This window comes from Nerophis ophidion, unplaced genomic scaffold, assembly GCF_033978795.1.
Source record: "Nerophis ophidion isolate RoL-2023_Sa unplaced genomic scaffold, RoL_Noph_v1.0 HiC_scaffold_43, whole genome shotgun sequence".
NCBI lineage: Eukaryota > Metazoa > Chordata > Actinopteri > Syngnathiformes > Syngnathidae > Nerophis > Nerophis ophidion.
The window spans coordinates 192501-210923 of NW_026906965.1; the positions used below are offsets into that span (position 1 = coordinate 192501).

The 18423-nt window shown below is 41.4% G+C and overlaps 3 protein-coding genes across 7 annotated transcripts in view; 2 read left to right on the forward strand and 1 right to left on the reverse strand.

The window, feature by feature from the left end:
• The window catches only part of LOC133546786 (zinc finger protein 180-like), a 22099-nt gene extending 12069 nt beyond the window's left edge, over positions 1–10030 (forward strand). For both annotated transcript variants that reach the window (XM_061892605.1, XM_061892606.1), the window contains exon 3: positions 7134–10030. In XM_061892605.1, coding sequence (XP_061748589.1) covers positions 7134–8128 — 995 coding nt within the window. In that variant the 3' untranslated portion in view covers positions 8129–10030. The remainder of the gene's footprint in view (positions 1–7133) is intronic.
• Positions 1–18423, forward strand: part of LOC133546787 (gastrula zinc finger protein XlCGF57.1-like) — a 297001-nt gene that overhangs the window by 70469 nt on the left and 208109 nt on the right. The window lies entirely within an intron of this gene.
• LOC133546790 (zinc finger protein 391-like) overlaps positions 13837–18423 on the reverse strand; it is a 277556-nt gene continuing 272969 nt past the window's right edge. For both annotated transcript variants that reach the window (XM_061892618.1, XM_061892617.1), the window contains exon 2: positions 13837–14762. In XM_061892618.1, the coding sequence (XP_061748602.1) occupies positions 13849–14762 (914 nt within the window). In that variant the 3' untranslated portion in view covers positions 13837–13848. The remainder of the gene's footprint in view (positions 14763–18423) is intronic.

Here is an 18423-nt window from a genome sequence, read left to right on the forward strand (position 1 = left end):
GATCAATTTAAATCCGTCGATTGTGTTTGTTTCGCATTAAATGTGGGTGGAAGGAAACGCAAATACAACTACCAATGTACATACAGCTAGCCTAAATAGCATGTTAGCATCGATTAGCTGGCAGTCATGCCGCGACCAAATATGTCTGATTAGCACAAAAGTCAATATATCAACAACACTCACCTTTGTGATTTTGTTGACTTTATCATTGGGAATGCATCTGCTTTGAGTGTCGCAGGATTTCCAGACATTCTTGTCATCTCTGTGCCATCTCTGTCGTAGCATCTCCGGTAAAAACCAAACAAGGGAATTTTGCATCTCTTGACACTGGAGCAACTTAAATCCGTCGATTGGTAAGTGTTTGTTTGGCATTAAATGTGGGTGGAGGGTAGGCTAGGTGCAAATATAGCTACAAATGAGGCATAACGACGCAATATGTACATACAGCTAACAGATAGCCTAAATAGCATGTTAGCATCGATTAGCATGCCGTGCTAATCGATGCACATTCTACGTAAATCAACTTGAATCCATCCCTGATCGTGTTGTTACACCCTCTGACAACACACCGATGAGGCATGATGTCTCCAAGGTACCGGAAAACAGTCGCAAAAACGGAAAATAACAGAGCTGATTTGACTTGGTGTGTGTAATGTTGTGGAGAAAATGGCGATGACTATCTAGGTGACGTCACGTTCTGACGTCATCGCTCCAAGAGCGATAAATCGAAAGGCGTTTAATTCGCCAAAATTCACCTATTTAGAGTTCGGAAATCAGTTAAAAAAAATATATCGTCCTTTTTCTGCAACATCAAGGTATATATTGAGGCTTACATAGGTCTGGTGATAATGTTCCCCTTTAACCCCCAATTCCAACCCTTGATGCTGAGTGCCAAGCAGGGAAGTCATGGGTCCCGTTTTTTTATAGTCTTTGGTATGACTCGGCCGGGGTTTGAACTCCCAACCTACCCATCTCAGGGCGGACACTCTAACCACTAGGCCACTGAGTAGGAAAAGACACACGAGAATAAACACTGGAGGAGAACCTTTTTCATGTTCAATCTGCGGTAAAGATTTTACTTGAAGACGCCATTTCAAAGCGCACATGAGATATGATTTATTCTGTTTTTGTTACCGAATTTTTCGGACTATAAGTCGCAGTTTTTTTCATAGTTTGGCCGGGGGTGCGACATATACTCTGGAGCGACTTATGTGTGAAATTATTAACACATTACCATAGAATATCCATCCATTCATCCATCCATCTTCTTCCGCTTCTCCGAGGTCGGGTCGCGGGGGCAACAGCCTAAGCAGGGAAGCCCAGACTTCCCTCTCCCCAGCCACTTCGTCCAGCTCTTCCGGGGGGATCCCGAGGCGTTCCCAGGCCAGCCGGGAGACATAGTCTTCCCAACGTGTCCTGGGTCTTCCCCGTGGCCTCCTACCACCTGGACGTGCCCTAAACACCTCCCTAGGGAGGCATTCGGGTGGCATCCTGACCAGATGCCCGAACCACCTCATCTGGCTCCTCTCGATGTGAAGGAGCAGCGGCTTTACTTTGAGTTCCTCCCGGATGGCAGAGCTTCTCACCCTATCTCTAAGGGAGAGCCCCGCCACACGGCGGAGGAAACTCATTTGGGCCGCTTGTACCCGTGATCTTATCCTTTCGGTCATGACTCAAAGCTCATGACCATAGGTGAGGATGGGAACGTAGATCGACCGGTAAATTGAGAGCTTTGCCTTCCGGCTCAGCTCCTTCTTCACCACAACGGATCGATACAACGTCCGCATTACTGAAGACGCCGCACCGATCCGCCTGTCGATCTCACGATCCACTCTTCCCTCACTCGTGAACAAGACTCCTACGTACTTGAACTCCTCCACTTGGGGCAGGGTCTCCTCCCCAACCCGGGGATGGCATTCCACCCTTTTCCGGGCGAGAACCATGGACTCGGACTTGGAGGTGCTGATTCTCATTCCGGTCGCTTCACACTCTGCTGCGAACCGATCCAGCGAGAGCTGAAGATCCCGGTCAGATGGAGCCATCAGGACCACATCATCTGCAAAAAGCAGAGACCTAATCCCGCGGTCACCAAACCGGAACCCCTCAACGCCTTGACTGCGCCTAGAAATTCTGTCCATAAAAGTTATGAACAGAATCGGTGACAAAGGACAGCCTTGGCGGAGTCCAACCCTCACTGGAAACGTGTCCGACTTACTGCCGGCAATGCGGACCAAGTTCTGGCACTGATCATACAGGGAGTGGACCGCCACAATAAGACAGTCCGATACCCCATACTCTCTGAGCACTCCCCACAGGACTTCCCGAGGGACACGGTCGAATGCCTTCTCCAAGTCCACAAAGCACATGTAGACTGGTTGGGCAAACTCCCATGCACCCTCAAGAACCCTGCCGAGAGTATAGAGCTGGTCCACAGTTCCACGACCAGGACGAAAACCACACTGTTCCTCCTGAATCCGAGGTTCGACTATCCGGCGTAGCCTCCTCTCCAGTACACCTGAATAAACCTTACCGGGAATGCTGAGGAGTGTGATCCCACGATAGTTGGAACACACCCTCCGGTCCCCCTTCTTAAAGAGAGGGACCACCACCTCGGTCTGCCAATCCAAAGGTACCGCCCCCGATGTCCACGCGACGCTGCAGAGTCTTGTCAACCAAGACAGCCCCACAGTCCCCAGAGCCTTAAGGAACTCCGGGCGGGTCTCATCCACCCCTGGGGCCTTGCCACCGAGGAGCTTTTTAACTACCTCAGCGACCTCAGCCCCAGAAATAGGAGAGTCCACCACAGATTCCCCAGGCACTGCTTCCTCATAGGAAGACGTGTTGGTGAGATTGAGGAGGTCTTCGAAGTATTCCTTCCACCCATCCACAACATCCGCAGTTGAGGTCAGCAGAACACCATCCGCACCATACACGGTGTTGATAGTGCACTGCTTCCCCTTCCTGAGGCGGCGGACGGTGGTCCAGAATCGCTTCGAAGTCGTTTTCCATGGCTTCCCATGTCCGAGTTTTTGCCTCCGCGACCGCTGAAGCTGCACACCGCTTGGCCTGTCGGTACCTGTCCACTGCCTCCGGAGTCCTATGAGCCAAAAGGACCCGATAGGACTCCTTCTTCAGCTTGACGGCATCCCTCACCGCTGGTGTCCACCAAGGGGTTTTTGGATTGCCGCCCCGACAGGCACCAACTACCTTGCGGCCACAGCTCCGAACAGCCGCCTCGACAATAGAGGTGCGGAACATGGTCCACTCGGACTCAATGTCCAGCACCTCCCTCGTGACATGTTCAAAGTTCTTCCGGAGGTGGGAATTGAAACTTTCTCTGACAGGAGACTCTGCCAGACGTTCCCAGCAGACCCTCACAATGCGTTTGGGCCTCCCAGGTCTGTCCGGCATCCTCCCCCACCATCGCAGCCAACTCACCACCAGGTGGTGATCAGTAGAAAGCTCCGCCCCTCTCTTCACCCGAGTGTCCAAAACATAAGGCCGCAAATCCGATGACACAACTACAAAGTCGATCATGGAACTGCGGCCTAGGGTGTCCTGGTGCCAAGTGCACATATGGACACCCTTATGTTTGAACATGGTGTTTGTTATGGACAAACTGTGACGAGCACAAAAGTCCAATAACAAAACACCACTCGGGTTCAGATCCGGGCGGCCATTCTTCCCAATCACGCCTCTCCAGGTTTCACTGTCGTTGCCAACGTGAGCGTTGAAGTCCCCCAGTAGGACAAGGGAATCACCCGGGGGAGCACTTTCCAGTACTCCCTCGAGTGTTCCCAAAACGGGTGGGTACTCTGAACTGCTGTTTGGTGCATAAGCACAAACAACAGTCAGGACCCGTCCCCCCACTTGAAGGCGGAGGGAGGTTACCCTTTCGTCCACCGGGTTGAACTCCAACGTACAGGCTTTAAGCCGGGGGGCAACAAGAATTGCCACCCCAGCCCGTTGCCTCTCACTGCCGGCAACGCCAGAGTGGAAGAGAGTCCAGTCCCTCTCGAGAGAAGTGGTTCCAGAACCCTTGCTGTGCGTCGAAGTGAGTCCGACTATATCCAGCCGGAACTTCTCTACCTCGCGCACTAGCTCAGGCTCCTCCCCCCCAGTGAGGTGACGTTCCACGTCCCAAGATCTAGCTTCTGTAGCCGAGGATCGGACCGCCAAGTGCCCTGCCTTCGGCTGCCAACCAGCTCACATTGCACCCGACCTCTATGGCCACTGCTGTGGGTGGTGAGCCCATTGGAGGGATGACCCACGTTGCCTCTTCGGGCTGTGCCCGGCCGGGCCCATGGGAACAGGCCCGGCCACCAGGCGCTCGCCATCGTGCCCCACCTCCGGGCCATAGAATATCAAATTACATTATTTATCATTCGCGGAAAAGATCAAGAAAATGTCAGCAATTGTCACACACGTCAACCAATAAGAATTCGGCGGGGGGGGGGATTTATCGATTAGGAGTGACAGATAGTTTGGTAAAGGTATAGCATGTTCTATATGTTATAGTTATTTGGATGACTCTTACCATAATATGTTAGGTTAACATAGCAGGCACCTTCTCAGTTGGTTATTTATGCCTCATATAACGTACACTTATTCAGCCTGTTGTTCACTATTCTTTGTTTATTTTAAATTGCCTTTCAAATGTCTATTCTTGGTGTTGGATTTTATCAAATGAATTTCCCCCCAAAAAGGCGACTTATACTCCAGTGTGACGTTTTTTCCCCTTCTTGATTATGCACTTTTGGCCGGTGCGACGTGTACTCCGGAGCGACTTATAATACGAAAAATACACTACTTGGGGCGGTATAGCTCGGTTCGTAGAGTAGCCGTGCCAGCAACTTTAGGGTTCCAGGTTCGAGCCCAGCTTCTGCCATTCTAGTCACTGCTAATGTGTCCTTGGGCAAGACACTTTACCCACCTGCTCCCAGTGCCACCCACATTGTTTTAAATGTAACTTAGATATTGGGTTTCACTATGTAAAGCGCTTTGAGTCACTAGAGAAAATCACTATATAAATATAATTCACTTCACTTCACATGATATCTTGTTATTCTATTTTCTCATTTCAAGAACTGCACTTTTTGGAATCATTCACAGTCCCTATGTAAGTTAAAGTTAAGGTCCGAATGTTAGTCACGCACTAGGTGTGGTGAAATGATCCTCTGCATTTGACCCATCCCCAAGTTCACCCCCTGGGAGGTGAGGGCAGCTGAGGCCGCACTCGGGAATCATTTGGTGATTTAACCCCCAACCCTTGATGCTGAGTGCCAAGCAAGGAGACAATGGGTCCCGTTTTCATAGTCTTTGGTATCACTCGGCAAGGATTTGACCTCACGACTTTCCAGTCTTAGGGCAGACACTCTAACCACAAGGCCACTGAGCAGGTCGATGGTTAATGCATCCTCAGTAGAAAATAAACCTTTGCAAAAGTTAGCTAACAATTGAGTCATTGGCAGCCACTCTATTCTGCCTATAAAGTGTTCTAAATAACATCCTAAAACCCGCTTCAACATTTAAATACACACTGTAAGTATACATGTAATGTAGTAACATTCTTAATAACATGTCATATTTACATATCTTGCTCATTTTAAGCATACTATGTCTGCTCTCAGTGGGATGCCGACTGATGGGATGTTCATATCTTCCCATTTAGATGAAGAATTAATCCTCACAAAGGGTTAAAAAGGGTGGGTGCAAAAGAGCGTATTTTCGTGTTTTTCTTGCCATCTCCAGGTCTAAGTTGGATGTCAGAGTTGACCAAGTTCTCGGTTTATGTCCACAACCTTCTACTACATAAGTGAGAAGCATGATTTATAATGTAGAATTAGCTTTCACCCTCTTAGAGGCGAGAAAGCAGCTCAGTATGTCAATATAGCAGCATAAGCTAGTTACTTCTGTGATCAATGCGCCGCTAAAAGTAGGTCCTTAGCGTTAGCGCTTATAATAACAATATCACTAATACTTGGTTAATATTCGGGTCACAAAATGTAAATGGAGTATTGTTGGCAGTTTTTGGAGGACTTTGTGGGTCTAATAGAGGAGCTCCCATTGACTCCAATGTTAGCTGATTTTTGTTCACGTTTAATTACTAATTAAAATTCATAACAGTTTAAAAAAATGTCTTACATAAGGATTGTGAATGACAGGCGACATTTTAAAAAAGTGCAGTTTCCTTTGAATTTGTCAGATAAGTAAACAGTCCTTCAAATTAAATATGTAAAACAATTGAGGTTGTTTATAGATATTATCCACTATGACGTTACAGTCAAACTAAGCACACAAGGGAAAGTACATTCATATACACATAATGTACACATATGTGTAAGAATCATGTTAACCACCAAAATATTGTCTCGTTCTCCTAAATCCAATATCGAGTATCCTTTGGTGAGCTGACCGTATCGTCACACCCTTAGTTAAAAGCACACCATCCCCATGACATGACACTTCCACGTGATGTAGAACAGTAGTCCCACATTTTAAACATACACACACATCTGAAGAATATTAAAATTAAATATATTTGGTGGGCCAAACAAAATGACTCGACGAACCAATGTTTGGTATGGGCGATATGACCTCAAATCTATATCCTAACAACAATATGTCACAATATATAATTTGATATATGATTGAGAATAGAATAATTTCAAAACTAGGTACAAAAGCTCCTAATTTGGCAGCTGACATATGCAGTAACATATTGTTCGTTTCTAATAGTATTATTTTGTCAAAACAGTTATTAATAATGTACTTGTTTATTTACTGTTAATATCTGGTTACTTTATTTGAGAAAATAATACTGGAAATGATGTAATATGTTTCTGCATATTTCACCAACTAAATTAGGAGCCTGTTTTAAAATGGTTGTATTAGTAATTCTATATAAAATAATTTATCGCAAAATCAATTTTAAACCATATCGTTCATCCATAGTAAAAAGTCCTGTCATCCTGTTTTTTGTTTCTTTTCCTGTGAATAATGTTGTAAGAGCAGCAATTTGTGCGTCACTGAGATTTCAAGAGAGTTCATACGATAACTTGTTTTTCCTAAGTGCATGTAAAAGTACTGAATGCATTGTGTGACTGAGCAGAGATGCTGTGTTTGTCTTGCAGACATCTGTGAAGAACATCTTCACCCTGAGCAACAGAAGTGGAGCTTCAGGATGCGGACAGAGGAGCCACAGCCCTCCCACATTAAGAAGGAAAAGGAATACCCACTGATCCCCCATTTTAAAGAGGAAGAGGAGGACCAACTAACACCCCATTTTAAAGAGGAAGAGGAGGACCCACTGATACCCCTTTTAAAAGAGAAATCGGTGAAGAGTGAAGATGATGAGGTGAAAGGTGAAAGTGAGGAGAGGGGAGGGGGGGAGCCTCCAAGCAGCAGCTCAACACAACACATGACAACAGAAGCTGATGGAGACCACTGTGGAGGATCACAAGCAGACAAGCTCTTAGCTCCACTATCAGATAGTGAGGACACAACGTCACACTCTCCTGACACTGATGATGAAGACTCTAAAGATGATAAGACATGTCACACTGACAACACTCACTTCACATCTTCTCACTCTCACAAAACTTTTAAATACCATTGTCGTCTAAAAACACACATGAGAACACACACTGGAGAAAAAACTTTTATCTGTTCACTCTGCGGTAAATGTTTTGCACGAAGTTCAAGTTTGGTAAAACACATGAAAACACACACTGGTGAAAAACCTTTCTCTTGTTCAATCTGTGGTAAAGGTTTTAGAGAAAGTCAACATTTGAAAAGACACATGAAAACACACACTGGTGAAAAACCTTTTTCCTGTTCAACCTGTGGTAAAAATTATACTCAAAGCCATAATTTGAAAACACACATGAGAATACACACTGGAGAAAAACCTTTTTCATGTTCAATCTGTGGTAAAAATTTTACTCGAAGGCAAAATTTTAAAACACACATGACAATACACACTGGAGAAAAACCTTTTTCATGTTCAATTTGTGTCAAAAATTTTACTCAAAGGCAATCTTTGAAAATACATATGCGATTACACAATGGAGAAAAAAATGTTTCCTGCTCAGACTGTGGTAAAAGTATTGTAATAAATCAAAGTTAAAAATTACATATGAGAACACACACTGGAGAAAAACCTTTTTCATGTTCAATCTGCGGTAAAGATTTTACTCAAAGGCAAAATTTCAAAACACACATGACAATACACACTGGAGAAAAACTTTTTCCTGCTCATAACGTGGTAAAAATTTTACTCGAAGGCAAAATTTTAAAACACACATGACAATACACACTGGAGAAAAACCTTTTTCATGTTCAATTTGTGTTTAAAATTTTACTTAAAGGCAATGTTTTTAAAGTACATGTGAGATTACACAATGGAGAAAAAAAAATTCTGCTCAGAATGTGGTAAAAGTATTGTAATAAATCAAAGTTTAAAAGTACATATGAGAACACACACTGGAGTAAAACCTTTTTCATGTTCAATCTGTGGTAAAAAATTTACTCGAAGGCAAAATTTTAAAACACACATGACAATACACACTGGAGAAAAAACCTTTTTCATGTTCAATTTGTGTTAAAAATTTTACTCAAAGGCAATTTTTGAAAGTACATATGAGATTACCACTGGAGAAAATAAAATTTCCTGCTCAGAATGTGGTAAAAGTTTTGTAATAAATCAAAGTTTAAAAGTACATATGAGAACACACACTGGAGAAAAACCTTTTTCATGTTCAATCTGCGGTAAAGATTTTACCCAAAAGAAGCATTTCAAAGCACACATGAGAATACACACTGGAGGAAAACCTTTTTCATGTTCAATCTGTGGTAAAAAATCTATTCGAAGGCAAAATTTAAAAACACACATGAGAATACACACTGGAGAAAAACCTTGTTCCTTCTCATAATGTGGTAAAAGTTTTGTCATAAGACAAAGTTTAAAAGTAAAAATGAGAACACACGCTGGTGAAAAACCTTTCATATGTTCAGTATGTTGTAAAAGTTATATAGAAAGACGACAATTAAAATTACACATGATATAGCACTCTGGTGAAAAACCATACTCCTGTTCAAGCTGCGATAAAAGCTTTGGTCACCTAAACACTCTTACAGTGCATATGAGAAGACACCCAGGAGAGAAAGTGCTGAGTTGCAGTGTGTGTGGTGAAAGATTGTCTTCTAAGTAGCAGTGTAAGAAACACAAGTGTGCTGGTGAGAACAGCAGCAGCAAATGAAACTGCAGGATTTGAAATAAACTGTCCAGACTTTCATTTTGACTTTCTAACAACATCAGCACATATAACATGTGTGACATTGTTGTTTGTCTAACAATCTGTTTAATATGATTCTAACATTTATAGATTAGACACTTCAGATTAGTGCTTTTATTTCAGTCAAGTACATGAGTTAATATACACATTTGTGTACTTTGAAATGAACACAACAGTTTGACTGAAAGGGTGAGAATAAACAGTACATAAAATTATGTTACATACAATAAATATTGTATGTGTAAATATCCATAATTTACCTCTATACTTATTCATAATAGTGTTTTATATGTTTTTATTAAATAATGAAGTGTTACATATTTTATTTTGTAATTGTAGATGATTCCATAGATGAACTCCTTTATATGATGTACATATTTGTTTTACATGTGTTCATACCTTTGCTTTTGAGTACACATAAATCCCTCTTAGTTCATATTTACTGCTTCACATCTGAAACATCTTCTGGACCACTTCTGGAAGCATATTATTATTTAATTCATACATCATTCGAACAGTTGTCTTTTATACAAGATCTTTTACTTTTATAATGTGTGATTTTTTGAATAATTTGTTGGGTCTCTATAATCCATTCTATTAGTTGTCTTTATTACTCTCTTGAATATGAATATTGTTGTGTGATTGTTTTATATGTATGTCCCCAGACTTTTATGCAATAAACAATGTATGCTTCAACTGAAGTTGGGTACAATAAATGTAGTTAATATTTGTAAGTATGTATTTTATTCTATTTAGTATTGCACTCCATTGTTTTACTGTTTTCTTTATATGACTTACATGTAGTGTCCAGCTTACTTCATCATCTATATTAACTCATAAAAATGTGATTCCCTTTATTCCTTTCATTTCAATATTATCCGTCATATTTTGTGTTTTACATTTTTACAAACTCCAAATATGATAATATTTAGTTGTATTGAAGTTTAGTGACAGTTTATTGACGTGCAGCCATCTTTTTATGGTCAAGTTCTCTCTGGATAAAATAAGATGAGAGTTAAATCAAGCGGTAATGAAGGTGAAGAATGGAAGATTATTATATACATAATTATATATAGATAGTAGTGACAATTAAAGACACTTTCATCCTGTTCATTTGAGCAAAGAAAAAGAGTAGACTGTAATATTCTAAACAATAGAAGAATATTAATATCAGCAGTCAATATTCCAGCATTGTGAAGCTGAGCTATGGTAAAAAACATATTCAGCTTTGAAGGCTTTATGAGAGTGATGTAATGATCAGAATCAGAAATACTTTATTAATCCCTGAGTGGAATTTAAATTGTCAGCACTGTTATGACCATGTGTATATTAAATGTAATATTATATGAATACCATAATAAATTGTTACGTTTGGGGGATGTGTAATATTGTTTGTATGAACATCCTGAATGTTTTCATGCTAGAATAGTTTTAATTAGTAGAGAGTGAAACAAACGAGGCAGTAATGATAATAATGGTTTGTTTTAAGCCTGTTTATGAATAATTAAAGATAATTAAAATACCAAAATGTAGCTTACATCCTCAGTGAGCTGAACTCCAGCAGTAAAGATGAGAGAAATAATGTGGAAAGGTCAGAAGTCAAAATGTTTCTTCAGGTGATACATGGAGCCTCTGCTGCCACCCAGCGGCCGTTAGAAAGAATGCATACATTTTGTTTTGACCTCCTTAAAGCTGCTTTTTACTTTCTGTCCTGTTTGTGTCCAAGTCTGTAGTGTGGGCCATAGGACAGAAGGAGGAAATGTCGTTAATAGACTGTGGAGGGCAGCAATACACCTAAGATGTTCTACTAGTCTGCTGGAAATAGAAAGGAGGAGAAAGCAAGATGGCGTTTGATGGAGAAAGTCTAAACGTGGGCATTATTGTTCTGTATTTTTAATCAGTGCATACATGTGCACATTTATGTCCTTTAATAGAGTAAACATCAAAAATAATTGTTTGTATCTGAATGCATTTTGTATTTAACACCACCATTCTTAAATATGTTGTTTGTAAGAATGTGGGTGTTGTTGAGAAGATGATGCAGGTGTTCTGTCCAATTTAGCTACCTGTAAAAATGTGTTACTTAATCTAGTTTATTAGTAAAATAAATTGTTTTCCTGAATTATATTCTCCTCACTTTATCCAGACAGTCATTAGGACAAAAGACCCTGGGAGGAATTTGCCCTTTAAAAAGGGAAACCTATTCACTGTGGCAGGACAATATCAAGATGAATTGATCACATTTGTATAATCGGCTATGAGGCATTTTATTGTCATTGTACAGCACTTATCTTTGGGCTGATACTGATACCGATACTGATACTGTGTTGACCAGTTTGATGATTGAATGTCCAGTACTGTAGAAATGTGTTTGGATATGACAATCCCTTTATTCCAAGCTATCAAAATGAAATGAAAAGTAGGTTCTAGAACATTATGTATGCTGACCTTGGCTTGAATGGCACATTGTCACAGCAGTGAGACCTGACCACACACCACACCACACGCTCCAAAACTGTTTGTCCTCCATGCAATCACCCCCCAGTGTTCCCAGCTGAACACAATTAAAGGAGGCTACCATGGCAACCGCACCATAGCAACAGTCCCATCCCTGTCAACACTTCCTGGTTCTCAACAGGAAGTGGGCGGAGCAATCTGCAGAAAGGGAAATTCAGCATGAACTGAAGCCAGCAATCAATCAGAGAAAACTAAATAAAAACAATATAAGCAAATAAGGAAATTTGGCTCCAACAGTCAGTTTTCGTCTTTTGGTGCAGTTGACCTTGTTCTTACATTTCTCCTTCCTCCTAGAGTTCCTGTGTTGCCTTTGTGGGCGGAGTTGTGGGACGTGCACAGCTGCTTCCAATTGACCCTGGTGCTACTTAAGCAGCACCTTGACAGCTGGATGGCACTCGGCGATTCTACTCCACGCCAGTTGATTCCATGCTTTGAGTATTTTGCTACCTTGGCCATTCCCAGTGCCATCCATCTTGGTGTTGTTTTGTAGTGTGCACGTCTTGTAACTCCAAACCAAGTTGACTTTATTTGTGTATAGAAGTAGCTTTTGTTATTTTTTCCAAAATGCACATTTAGTCTTCTCTTTTTCGCACCATCGTTTTTTGTTTCCTACTGTTTGGATTGTTTTTGTGAGTAGATTTCCGCAGTAAAAGAAGTGTGAACAGCACTCTGACAGAAGGAGTTCCTCCAAAACGCAACACCCTTTGGCGGACAAGTATGTGATTAAATGCTATACATATAAAATGAAAGAGACAAGTGGTAGAACAAATGGATGGATGTACAGTAAAGCTCTGTGGGATGATGTACATAATTAACTTTTCCCAAACATTCCAAACGTTCCCATGTTTTCTGAAATTGATAATGTTTGAGGAATTCTAAAAAAGGGGGATAAATCATGAACAACTTTAAAAAACACTTGTCATGTGTAGTACTTGACTGAAAAAAGGTAATAATCTAAAATATCTCATCTATAAATCTTAGAAACTATGTGCTGATGTTTTTAGAAGGTCAAAGTTAAAGTCTTGACAGTTTATTTCAAATCCTGCAGTTTCATTTGCTGCTGCTGTTCTCACCAGCACACTTGTGTTTCTTACACTGGTACTTAGAAGACAATCTTTCACCACACACACTGCAACTCAACACTTTCTCACCTGGGTGTCTTCTCATGTGTGCTACAAGCTTTGATCGTCAACAAAAGCTTCTGTTGCTGATTCAACAGGAATGTGAATTTTCACCAGTGTGTGTTCTCATGTGTTTTTTAAAATCCTGACTTTGTGTAAAACCTTTACCACAGGTTGAACATGAAAAAGGTTTTTCACCAGTGTGTGTTCTCATGTGTCTTTTCACATCCTGACTTTGTGTAAAACCTTTACCACATATTGAACAGGAAAAAGGTTTTTCACCAGTGTGTGTTCTCATGTGTATTTTCAAATTCTGACTTTGTGCATAACCTTTACTACAGATTGAACAAGAGAAAGGTTTTTCTCCAGTGTGTGTTCTCATGTGTATTTTCAAACCCTGACTTTTAACAAAACCTTTACCACAGATTGAACAGGTAAACAGGTTTTCACCAGTGTGTGTTCTCATGTGTCTTTTCACATCCTGACTTTGTGTAAAACCTTTACCACAGGTTGAACAGAAAAAAGGTTTTTCACCAGTGTGTGTTCTCATGTGTACTTTCAAACTCTGACTTTCAACAAAACCTTTACCACAGACTGAACAGATAAAAGGTTTTTCACCAGCGTGTGTTCTCATGTGTCTTTTCAAATGTTGACTTTCTCTAAAACCTTTACCACAGACTGAACAGATAAAAGGTTTTTCACCAGCGTGTGTTCTCATGTGTCTTTTCAAATGTTGACTTTCTCTAAAACCTTTCCCGCAGATTGAACAGGAAAAAGGTTTTTCACCGGTGTGTGTTCTCATGTGTACCTTCAAATTCTGACGTGTAAAACCTTTACTACAGAGTGAACAAGAAAAAGGTTTTTCACCAGTGTGTTTTCTCATGTGTACCTTCAAATTCTGACGTGTAAAACCTTTACCAGATTGAACAAACAAAAGGTTTTTCACCAGTGTGTGTTCTCATGTGTACTTTCAAACTCTGACTTTGTGTAAAACCTTTACCACAGAGTGAACAGGAGAAACGTTTTTCACCAGTGTGTGTTCTCATGTGTCTTTTCAAATGTTGACTTCGTGTAAAACCTTTACCACAGGTTGAACAAGAAAAAGGTTTTTCTCCAGTGTGTATTCTTATGTGTCTTTTCAGACTACGACAGTATTTAAAAGTTTTGTGAGAGTGAGAAGATGTGAAGTGAGTGTTGTCAGTGTGACATGTCTTATCATCTTTAGAGTCTTCATCATCAGTGTCAGGAGAGTGTGACGTTGTGTCCTCACTATCTGATAGTGGAGCTAAGAGCTTGTCTGCTTGTGATCCTCCACAGTGGTCTCCATCAGCTTCTGTTGTCATGTGTTGTGTTGAGCTGCTGCTTGGAGGCTCCCCCCCTCCCCTCTCCTCACTTTCACCTTTCACCTCATCATCTTCACTCTTCACAGGGACACCAGTCACTGGGAACTCCTCCAACCATTTAGGCTGACTGATGCCCTCTTCCTCCTCTTCCTCTCTAATGTGCGGCGCCTCTTGGTCCTCCTCTTCCTCTTTGAAGTAAGGGGTCAGTGGGTACTCCTCTTCCTGTTTAATGTGAGGGGTCAGTGGGTCCTCCTCTTTATTTTTGATGTGTAAGTTAAGTGGGTCCTCTGCTTGCCCTTTAATGTGAAGGGTCAGTTTAACATTATGGGTCTGTGGCTTCTCGTCTTCCTCTTTAATGTGGGGGGGTTGTGGCTCCTCTCCTCCCTCTTTAATGTGTTGGGAATGTGGTACCTCTTCTTCCTTGTGTATGTGGGGGTACTGTGGTTCCTCCTCCTGCTCACGAGGACGATGTGCTTCATTGAGGTCTGTGGGACAGGAGGAAACAAACATTCCTGATAAAAGTCCAGCTTTGCTCAGTCACATGAGACATTGTCCTGCACCAAGATATGATCTCACAATCTCATCAGTTTCCCCCTCACAGCAGTCAGGGTACTTCCAGCTGACACATGAAGAAGACTTTCAGGGGAATGTCTTCCCAGGCCAACGTCCAATCCACCTTATTCATATAAAAACATCCTAAAAGTCATTCCTGCAATCCTTAATGGCAGACGCCATACGTGAAAGTGTGCTGTTCTCCCTCTGAATAAGTCATACACACACACAGGAAATAATGTACCACATGGCAGCCTCCACGCAGTAGTACTAGTGATGAGCTCCCCCTGCTGGTGGACAATAATTACTCTCATTTTCACATTCATCTTTAGAGACATGTCTGTTATAAAAGAAGCATGAGCACAATCAACATCTTGGCCAAGAAGGATGACATCTGTTTTACTTTCATTTAGATAGTGTCACCACAGTTAAACTGGGAAGAAGTAATCACATTACTGACTACACCTTCAAAAGATAACGTGTTTACTTTATTAATAATAGTAATAATGGATTATATTAATTTAGTGCGTTTCTAGACACTCAAATTGTGTTAGAGTGAGAACTGAGAAGGCATCATTCATGCAGTCCACACATTCAATCAAAATCAGTATCAGACAGACCGTATTTCCTTGAATTGCCGCCAGGTATATAGTATGTTCCTGCCTAGAATTACTGCCGGGTCAAACTCGTTTCGCAAAATAATTAGCGCATGCTTAGCATTACCGCCGGCTCAGGATTAACGTCGGGTCAAACTCGTTTTGCAAAATATTATTTTTATTAGCGCATGTCTAGAATTTCCGCCGGGTCACACTCGTCACGTCACGAGTGACACTTCACCTGTCATCATTTTCAAAATGGAGGAGGCTGATTTCAATCATTTGAAATCGCATAAAGGGAAGAAGATTAAGAGCTATTCAGTAGGATTTAAGGTCCAAGCTATTGAAGATGCTAAAAAGAACAGTAAGCAGCTATGTTTTATTAATTTACCGTAGCTGCGTCTGTCAAATATGAGTCATTTAGTGACTCCCGCCTCCTGGTGGTAGAGGGCGCTAGTGATCCTTCTTGTGACTACTCGGCTGCAGAAGAAGTGACAACAAGTAGCAAGAGTGAGCAGCGTGTGTTTATTTTTTCCTCTCGCTTGCACTTTTAACATGGAGGATTACATATATCTAAAATAAAACATTTTTCTAAACTGGACTTTCAATCGAAGCAGGAGGTAATAAAGGGAGATCTCCATCGAGACAGAGAGATTTTTAAAACTGAAGAAAGATAAGGAAGACTTCTATAAACAAGTTATCGATGCTTTTGATCAGAAGGAGCTGCGCATGGACTTCATTTATAAGTAAAGGTAAGACCATCATAAAGTTTTTTTTATTAAATGTGCTTTTCGTGATGGTATATATGGTTTAATAATAATAATAATAATTAATTATAATAATAACAATAATAATAATAAGTAGATGAGGCAATTGTTCAAGGAATTGCATGTGAATGCTCCAATGCTGAAATTGAACTGAAATGCTGACAGAATGTAGTATGAATGTAAGAATAGTTTGAATGTTGGAATGGTTTAAATGTTGAAGAGTTTGAATTTCAAGGAAAACCGGAATTTGGTTTGGAACTTGGGAAAGTGTGAGTTTGAATGTCCAGGATGAGTGGAATGTGTTGATGTTGGAATGGTTTGAATAGGTTGAAAAATGTGGGGATGGTGCAACTTGGAAAAGTGTCACTCAGGTGGGTGTACGCATGTGTGGAAGGTACGTAGACACAGAAAACTCCCCCACAAGCATGTTTGTGTGATTGACAGAAATATTTCAAGTCAATGTCCAGAGGTATTAAAACATTAGTCAATCAATCACACAAACGGTCAATGAACTTTGCAGTCATGGATACACTGTGTGTTTATTTTCTCCGGCTGCGGCTCTCAAACTGCATACAAAAGGTCTTCTTTTGTTCGTTTGGTCCCAAAGCGTAAAAAAGCGCTGCCTCAATTCTGCAAAAATAAAGCGGGTCTGGGGGCCCAAACGTCTCCACTCCAACACGCATGAGCAGCTAACTTGGCTAACATTAGCAGGTCTGGTGATGCACCGCACGTGACCTACGGTGGCCTAGGATGGACAAACCAGACAATTCTCACAAGACCACAACTCTTCTTCTCTCACCTTCCCAAAGTAATAATCTAGTCAATAATCACTGAACTCAAAAAAGATAAGGCATATTATTTTAACAATGACTTTGTTCCAAGATGGCGCCCCCCGTGGCTGACGTCTTTGCGTCGTCCTCCCGACAAAATATACGTTTTTTATTTAATATACAAACCCCGTTTCCATATGAGTTGGGAAATTGTGTTAGATGTAAATATAAACGGAATACAATGATTTGCAAATCCTTTTCAACCCATATTCAGTTGAATATGCTACAAAGACAAAATATTTGATGTTCAAACTCATAAACTTTTTTTTTTTGCGAATAATAATTAACTTAGAATTTCATGGCTGCAACACGTGCCAAAGTAGTTGGGAAAGGGCATGTTCACCACTGTGTTACATCACTTTTTCTTTTAACAACACTCAATAAACGTTTGGGAACTGAGGAAACTCATTGTTGAAGTTTTGAAAGTGGAATTCTTTCCCATTCTTGTTTTATGTAGAGCTTCAGTCGTTCAACAGTCCGGGGTCTCTGCTGTCGTATTTTACACTTCATAATGCGCCACACATTTTCCATGGGAGACAGGTCTGGACTGCAGGCGGGCCAGGGAAGTACCCACACTCTTTTACTACGAAGCCACGCTGTTGTAACACGTGGCTTGGCATTGTTTTGCTGATATAAGCAGGGGCGTCAATGGTAATGTTTCTTGGAGGACAACATATGTTGCTCCAAAACCTGTATGGACCATTCAGCATTAATGGTGCCTTCACAGATGTGTAAGTTACCCATGTCTTGGGCACTAATACACCCCCTTACCATCACACATGTGTAAGTTACCCATGCCTTGGGCACTAATACACCCCCATACCATCACACATGTGTAAGTTACCCATGTCTTGGGCACTAATACACCCCCATACCATCACAGATGTGTAAGTTACCCATGCCTTGGGCACTAATACACCCCCATACCATCACACATGTGTAAGTTACCCATGTCTTGGGCACTAATACACCCCCATACCATCACACATGTGTAAGTTACCCATGTCTTGGGCACTAATACACCCCCTTACCATCACACATGTGTAAGTTACCCATGCCTTGGGCACTAATACACCCCCATACCATCACACATGTGTAAGTTACCCATGTCTTGGGCACTAATACACCCCCATACCATCACAGATGTGTAAGTTACCCATGCCTTGGGCACTAATACACCCCCATACCATCACACATGTGTAAGTTACCCATGTCTTGGGCACTAATACACCCCCATACCATCACAGATGTGTAAGTTACCCATGTCTTGGGCACTAATACACCCCCATACCATCACACATGTGTAAGTTACCCATGCCTTGGGCACTAATACACCCCCATACCATCACACATGTGTAAGTTACCCATGTCTTGGGCACTAATACACCCCCATACCATCAC